An 8,771-nucleotide genomic window follows, 5' to 3' on the forward strand; every position below is an offset into this window, starting at 1 on the left:
TCCATATGCCGTTTTGAGTCCGCATCGCCTGACCACTGTCGCGTCCATAAACTTCTTCTGGCCGAAATGGACATAGCACTTACCCGTGATGTCAGTGTGCAGATATCCCTCTGTGCATCACGCATATAAAGAAATGCATCCTTTATTTGCTCTAAAGACAGTAAAACATTGTCCCTATCCAGGGTATCAATATTTTCAATCAGGGACTCTGACCAAGCTACCCCAGCACTGCACATCCAGGCTGTCGCTATAGCTGGTCGTAGTATAACACCTGTATGTGTGTATATACTTTTTTGGATATTTTCCATCCTCCTATCTGATGGATCTTTAAGTGCGGCCGTCTCAGGAGAGGGTAACGCCACTTGTTTTGATAAGCGTGTGAGCGCCTTGTCCACCCTAGGAGGTGTTTCCCAGCGCGCCCTAACCTCTGGCGGGAAAGGGTATAAAGCCAATAACTTCTTTGAAATTAGCATTTTTTTATCGGGGGCAACCCACGCTTCATCACACACCTCATTTAATTCATCTGATTCAGGAAAAACTATAGGTAGTTTTTTCACACCCCACATGATACCCTGTTTTGTGGTACCTGTAGTATCAGCAATATGTAACGCCTCCTTCATTGCCAAAATCATATAACGTGTGGCCCTACTAGAAAATACGGTTGATTCGTCACCGTCGCCACTGGAATCAGTGCCTGTGTCTGGGTCTGTGTCGACCGACTGAGGCAAAGGGCGTTTTACAGCCCCTGACGGTGTTTGAGGCGCCTGGACAGGCACTAATTGATTGTCCGGCCGTCTCATGTCGTCAAACGACTGCTTTAGCGTGTTGACACTATCCCGTAATTCCATAAATAAAGGCATCCATTCTGGTGTCGACCCCCTAGGAGGCGACATCCCCATATTTGGCAATTGCTCCGCCTCCACACCAATATCGTCCTCATACATGTCGACACACACGTACCGACACACAGCAGACACACAGGGAATGCTCTTAACGAAGACAGGACCCCACTAGCCCTTTGGGGAGACAGAGGGAGAGTTTGCCAGCACACACCAAAAGCGCTATATATGACAGGGATAGCCTTATAATAAGTGCTCCCTGTATAGCTGCTTTAATAATATAGTTTTGCCACAATTTTGCCCCCCCTCTCTTGTTTTACCCTGTTTCTGTAGTGCAGTGCAGGGGAGAGCCTGGGAGCCTTCCTGACCAGCGGAGCTGTGTGAGGAAAATGGCGCTGTGTGCTGAGGAGATAGGCCCCGCCCCTTTTTCGGCGGGCTCGTCTCCCGCTCTTTAGTGGATTCTGGCAGGGGTTAAATATCTCCATATAGCCCCCGGAGGCTATATGTGAGGTATTTTTAGCCAAAAAAGGTTTTCATTTGCCTCCCAGGGCGCCCCCCTCCCAGCGCCCTGCACCCTCAGTGACTGCCGTGTGAAGTGTGCTGAGAGGAAAATGGCGCACAGCTGCAGTGCTGTGCGCTACCTTAAGAAGACTGAGGAGTCTTCTGCCGCCGATTCTGGACCTCTTCTCGTTTCAGCATCTGCAAGGGGGCCGGCGGCGAGGCTCCGGTGACCATCCAGGCTGTACCTGTGATCGTCCCTCTGGAGCTAATGTCCAGTAGCCAAGAAGCCAATCCATCCTGCACGCAGGTGAGTTCACTTCTTCTCCCCTAAGTCCCTCGTTGCAGTGATCCTGTTGCCAGCAGGACTCACTGTAAAATAAAAAACCTAAGCTAAACTTTTCTAAGCAGCTCTTTAGGAGAGCCACCTAGATTGCACCCTTCTCGGCCGGGCACAAAAATCTAACTGAGGCTTGGAGGAGGGTCATAGGGGGAGGAGCCAGTACACACCACCTGATCGTAAAGCTTTACTTTTTGTGCCCTGTCTCCTGCGGAGCCGCTATTCCCCATGGTCCTTTCAGGAACCCCAGCATCCACTAGGACGATAGAGAAAACCCTTTCTGTGCATGTGTGTGTGTTAGGGAATATAGGGGCAGATGTATTAAGCCTGGAGAAGTGATAAAGCAGTGATAAGTGGAAGGTGATAACCACCAGCCAATCAGCTCCTGTCATTTTTCAAACTCATCATGATTGGCTGGTGCATTATCACTTTCCACTTATCACTTCTTTATCACTTCCCAAGGCTTAATACATCTGCCCCATGGTTTACAATTGCCACTGGGTAAAGGACTGATGGCCAAACATTATCTGTAGAGAGCAGCTAGATGGTACATGATCACAGAGAAATTTTATAAAACTTTTGGGGTTTCATCCAGAAACCATTCTACACCACACAGGCATAATGTCATTTACTGCATTCTGAAACTGACCCCTTCATGAAGTCTTAACTCCTAAACAACCAGACTGCACCCAACATGCAGATTATTATATGTCCTGTAAAGTCAGGTCAAAGTCTTTACATCCGGGACCAGTTGGCAACTTAATAACAAGCACTCACCCTCCAGAGCTAGGGGGCTCCTCCTCCTGGGGGCGGCTAGGGGGCCCTCTCCGTGGGCTCTTGGGCGGCATTACGGATGACAGGCAGGGGATGAGAGCAGCGCAATGCTCTAGACAACACCCCACAGGCGCTGCGTCAGGGGATAAATAACAGTACTCGTGTGCACGCTGTCCGCACTCCGGGCACTGAGTGGCCACTGACCGCAAGGAGCCGCACACACAAATCCACTCTCTGAGGCTGTTCCGCCGGCTTCTTCCCTCACTCAGTCTACACTACACACTGCAACCGCGGGAAAAGTGATAAAAAAAAACACTTCCGCCTGGTGTTACTAGGCAACCATGGCGACAGCTCATCCATGGGCGGAAGTAACTATTCGGCGTGGGTGTCATCAGCCGCTGCGGCCATATTTCTCAAGGGCAGCGCTGGTCTGGAAGTGAATTCTGTATCTGAACGGTTTTACTAAAGGTAATAGTTGGTGGCGTGGATAGTAGAGGAACTATCCCGCTGGCCTTGCTCCTCCCCCATGTGTTGTGACTCCTCCCCCAGACGGAAAAGGTCCCTTAGCCCACTTGATTCTAGCATCTACCGTGGTATACTGTAACTTAATGCTGACAGTCATCAGGTCAACATGAGAATGACGACAGGGTCAATGTTCAGCATGTCTATTCAGCTGATTCGTTGACTTAATGAACTGTCGACAAGCAGTCTGTGGTGGTCTAGTGGCTTCGTACTCTGGGGGTCATTCCGAGTTGTTCGCTCGCAAGCCGTTTTTAGCAGCTTTGCACACGCTAAGCCTACGCCTACTGGGAGTGAATCTTAGCATAGTAAAATTGTGAACGAAAGATTCGCAATATTGCGAAAAGACTTCTCTGTGCAGTTTCTGAGTAGCTCAAGACTTACTCTTCCAGTGCGATCAGTTCAGTGCTTGTCGTTCCTGGTTTGATGTCACAAACACACCCAGCGTTCGCCCAGACACTCCTCCGTTTCTCCAGCCACTCCCGCGTTTTTCCCAGAAACGGTAGCGTTTTTTCCCACACGCCCATAAAACGGCCTGTTTCCGCCCAGAAACACCCACTTCCTGTCAATCACATTACGATCGCCTGAACGAAGAAAAAGCCGTGAGTAAAATACCTAACTTCATAGCAAATTTACTTGGCGCAGTCGCAGTGCGAACATTGCGCATGCACATTAAGCGGAAAATCGCTGCGATGCGAAGAAAATTACCGAGCGAACAACTCGGAATGACCCCCTCTGTCCAGCTCCAGCATCTTCCTGGGTCCTGCGATTCTATGACAGTCAATTCCGGCACAGACCTGTGATGCTGCAGCATTCCGATGAGAATTTCTCCCCATATCCCTGCTACCTAACTTTAACCTCTATCCAGAGCCGACCATAGGCATAGGCAAACTAGGCAATTGCCTAGGGCATTTGATATGCCTAGGGGCATCATCAGCTTCTGCTGATTAAAATGATATGCGGCATGCCTATATTCTGTGTGTAACATTTCTCATGCAGATACAGCCACAGTCTCACACAGTATATAGGCATGCTGCATATCAGTTTAATCAACAGAATCTGCTTGTGCATCCTAGCCACACAGCAATGCAAATAAGATGCATTTTCATAAAAAAAAGGTGCCCGACGTTAGCATTGATGCAAGATTTATGAGGACACATCTGTATCCAAGCAGAGGCAGAGGTCACAGTGTTAGTGGCAGTGTGAGTGCTGTGTGCATATGAGTGGGTTGGTTGTGCAGTAGTGTTTGGAATATGTGTAAGGAGCGATATGTGTGTCATGTAAAAATGCATTAATAATGTGCAACATATGTGTAAGGGGCACTATGTGTGTCATTATGTGTATAAGGGCATTAATAATGTGTGGCATATGTGTAACAGGGTACTACTGTATGTGTGTCATTATATGTATAGGGGCACTAATAATGTGCAGCAAATGTGTAGGGGGCACTATGTGTGTCATTATGTGTATAAGGCAGGGCCGGCTCCAGGCCTACTAGCATCCTGAGTGAGAAAATGTAAAAGCCCCCCCCCCCCCCCCCCCATGCGCGCGCCGAAGGCGCGCGCGCTCCCGGAAAAGTGGGTGTGGCCTCTGGAAAAGTGGGCGTGGTCTCGTAACTTCATATCATCAAACTATAAATAAGATTTTACTTACCGATAAATCTATTTCTCGTAGTCCGTAGTGGATGCTGGGGACTCCGTCAGGACCATGGGGATTAGCGGCTCCGCAGGAGACAGGGCACAAAAATAAAGCTTTAGGATCAGGTGGTGTGCACTGGCTCCTCCCCCTATGACCCTCCTCCAAGCCTCAGTTAGGATACTGTGCCCGGACGAGCGTACACAATAAGGAAGGATTTTGAATCCCGGGTAAGACTCATACCAGCCACACCAATCACACCGTACAACTTGTGATCTGAACCCAGTTAACAGTATGACAACGTAGGAGCCTCTGAACAGACGGCTCACAACAATAATAACCCGATTTTTGTACCAATAACTATGTACAAGTATTGCAGACAATCCGCACTTGGGATGGGCGCCCAGCATCCACTACGGACTACGAGAAATAGATTTATCGGTAAGTAAAATCTTATTTTCTCTAACGTCCTAGTGGATGCTGGGGACTCCGTCGGGACCATGGGGATTATACCAAAGCTCCCAAAACGGGCGGGAGAGTGCGGATGACTCTGCAGCACCGAATGAGAGAACTCCAGGTCCTCTTTAGCCAGGGTATCAAATTTGTAGAATTTTACAAACGTGTTCTCCCCCCGACCACGTAGCTGCTCGGCAGAGTTGTAATGCCGAGACCCCTCGGGCAGCCGCCCAGGATGAGCCCACCTTCCTTGTGGAATGGGCATTTACATATTTTGGCTGTGGCAGGCCTGCCACATAATGTGCAAGCTGAATTGTACTACACATCCAACTAGCAATCGTCTGCTTAGAAGCAAGAGCACCCAGTTTGTTGGGTGCATACAGGATAACAGCAAGTCAGTTTTCCTGACTCCAGCCGTCCTGGAAACCGATATTTTCAGGGCCCTGACAACATCTAGCAACTTGGAGTCCTCCAAGTCCCTAGTAGCCGCAGGTACCACAATAAGCTGGTTCAGGTGAAACGCTGACACCACCTTAGGGAGAAACTGGGGACGAGTCCGCAGCTCTGCCCTGTCCGAATGGACAATCAGATATGGGCTTTTGTGAGACAAAGCCGCCAATTCTGACACTCGCCTGGCCGAGGCCAGGGCCAACATCATGGTCACTTTCCATGTGAGATATTTCAAATCCACAGATTTGAGCGGTTTAAACCAATGTGATTTGAGGAATCCCAGCACTACGTTGAGATCCCACAGTGCCACTGGAGGCACAAAAGGGGGTTGTATATGCAGTACTCCCTTGACAAACTTCTGGACTTCAGGAACTGAAGCCAATTCTTTCTGGAAGAAAATCGACAGGGCCGAAATTTGAACCTTAATGGACCCCAATCTGAGGCCCATAGACACTCCTGTTTGCAGGAAATGCAGGAATCGACCGAGTTGAAATTTCTTCGTGGAGCCTTCCTGGCCTCACACCACGCAACATATTTTCGCCACATGTGGTGATAATGTTGTGCGGTCACGTCCTTCCTGGCTTTGACCATGGTAGGAAAGACCTCTTCCGGAATGCCTTTTTCCCTTAGGATCCGGCGTTCAACCGCCATGCCGTCAAACGCAGCCGCGGTAAGTCTTGGAACAGACATGGTACGTGCTGAAGCAAGTCCCTTCTTAGCGGCAGAGGTCATGAGTCCTCTGTGAGTTTCTCTTGAAGTTCCGGGTACCAAGTCCTTCTTGGCCAATCCGGAGCCACGAGTATAGTTCTTACTCCTCTACGTCTTATAATTCTCAATACCTTGGGTATGAGAAGCAGAGGAGGAAACACATACACCGACTGGTACGCCCACGGTGTTACCAGAACGTCCACAGCTATTGCCTGAAAGTCTCTTGACCTGGCGCAATACCTATCCAGTTTTTTGTTCAGGCGGGACGCCATCATGTACACCTTTGGTCTTTCCCAACGGTTCACAATCATGTGGAAAACTTCCCGATGAAGTCCCCACTCTCCCGGGTGGAGGTCGTGCCTGCTGAGGAAGTCTGCTTCCCAGTTGTCCACTCCCGGAATGAACACTGCTGACAGTGCTATCACATGATTTTCCGCCCAGCGAAAAATCCTTGCAGTTTTTTCCATTGCCCTCCTGCTTCTTGTGCCGCCCTGTCTGTTTACGTGGGCGACTGCCGTGATGTTGTCCCACTGGATCAATACCGGCTGACCTTGAAGCAGAGGTCTTGCTAAGCTTAGAGCATTATAAATTGCCCTTAGCTCCAGTATATTTATGTGGAGAAAAGTCTCCAGACTTGATCACACTCCCTGGAAATTTTTTCCCTGTGTGACTGCTCCCCAGCCTCTCAGGCTGGCCTCCGTGGTCACCAGCATCCAATCCTGAATGCCGAATCTGCGGCCCTCTAGAAGATGAGCACTCTGTAACCACCACAGGAGAGACACCCTTGTCCTTGGAGATAGGGTTATCCGCTGATGCATCTGAAGATGCGATCCGGACCATTTGTCCAGCAGATCCCACTGAAAAGTTCTTGCGTGGAATCTGCCGAATGGAATCGCTTCGTAATAAGCCACCATTTTTCCCAGGACTCTTGTGCAATGATGCACTGACACTTTTCCTGGTTTTAGGAGGTTCCTGACTAGCTCGGATAACTCCCTGGCTTTCTCCTCCGGGAGAAACACCTTTTTCTGGACTGTGTCCAGAATCATCCCTAGGAACAGCAGACGTGTCGTCGGAAACAACTGCGGTTTTGGAATATTTAGAATCCACCCGTGCTGTCGTAGAACTACTTGAGATAGTGCTACTCCGACCTCCAACTGTTCTCTGGACCTTGCTCTTATCAGGAGGTCGTCCATTTTCTTCGAAGAAGAATCATCATTTCGGGCATTACCTTGGTAAAGACCCGGAGTGCCGTGGACAATCCAAACGGCAGCGTCTGAAACTGATAGTGACAGTTCTGTACCACGAACCTGAGATACCCTTGGTGAGAAGGGCAAATTGGGACATGGAGGTAAGCATCCCTGATGTCCCGGGACACCATATAGTCCCCTTCTTCCTGGTTCGCTATCACTGCTCTGAGTGACTCCATCTTGATTTGAACCTTTGTAAGTGTTCAAATATTTCAGATTTAGAATAGGTCTCACCGAGCCTTCTGGTTTCAGTACCACAATATAGTGTGGAATAATACCCCTTTCCTTGTTGTAGGAGGGGTACTTTGATTATCACCTGCTGGGAATACAGCTTGTGAATTGTTTCCAATACTGGCTCCCTGTCGGAGGGAGACGTTGGTAAAGCAGACTTCAGGAACCTGCGAGGGGAAACGTCTCGACTTTCCAATCTGTATCCCTGGGATACTACTTGTAGGATCCAGGGGTCCTGTACGGCTCCAGCGTCATGCTGAGAACTTGGCAGAAGCGGTGGAAGGCTTCTGTTCCTGGGAATGGGCTGCCTGCTGCAGTCTTCTTCCCTTTCCTCTATCCCTGGGCAGATATGCTTATGGGGACGAAAGGACTGAGGCTGAAAAGACGGTGTCTTTTTCTGCATAGATGTGACTTAGGGTAAAAACGGTGGATTTCCCAGCAGTTGCCGTGGCCACCAGGTCCGATGGACCGACCCCAAATAACTCCTCCCCTTTATACGGCAATACATCTTTGTGCCGTTTGGAATCTGCATCACCTGACCACTGTCGTGTCCATAAACATCTTTTGGCAGATATGGACATCGCACTTACTCTTGATGCCAGAGTGCAAATATCCCTCTGTGCATCTCACATATATAGAAATGCATTCTTTAAATGCTCTATAGTAAATAAAATACTGTCCCTGTCAAGGGTATCAATATTTTCAGTCAGGGAATCCGACCAAGCCACCCCCGCGCTGCACATCCAGGCTGAGGCGATCGCTGGTCGCAGTATAACACCAGTATGTGTGTATATACTTTTTAGGATATTTTCCAGCCTCCTATCAGCTGGCTCCTTGAGGGCGGCCGTATCTGGAGACGGTACCGCCACTTGTTTTGATAAGCGTGTGAGCGCCTTATCCACCCTAAGGGGTGTTTCCCAACGCGCCCTAACTTCTGGCGGGAAAGGGTATACCGCCAATAATTTTCTATCGGGGGAACCCCGCGCCTCATCACACACTTCATTTAATTTATCTGATTCAGGAAAAACTATAGGTAGTTTTTCCACACCCCACATAATACCCTTTTTTGTGGTA

At 49.2% G+C, this 8,771-nt stretch overlaps 1 protein-coding gene across 1 annotated transcript in view; it reads right to left on the bottom strand.

Moving 5' to 3' along the window:
• The window catches only part of RB1 (RB transcriptional corepressor 1), a 593,146-nt gene extending 590,333 nt beyond the window's left edge, over window positions 1-2,813 (bottom strand). Inside the window, exon 1 of the mRNA XM_063952790.1 lies at window positions 2,455-2,813. Within this exon, the coding sequence (XP_063808860.1) occupies window positions 2,455-2,525 (71 nt within the window). The 5' untranslated portion in view covers window positions 2,526-2,813. The remainder of the gene's footprint in view (window positions 1-2,454) is intronic.
• Window positions 2,814-8,771: the final 5,958 nt, after the last annotated feature.

This window comes from Pseudophryne corroboree, chromosome 2 (assembly GCF_028390025.1).
Source record: "Pseudophryne corroboree isolate aPseCor3 chromosome 2, aPseCor3.hap2, whole genome shotgun sequence".
NCBI classification, from domain to species: Eukaryota; Metazoa; Chordata; class Amphibia; order Anura; family Myobatrachidae; genus Pseudophryne; species Pseudophryne corroboree.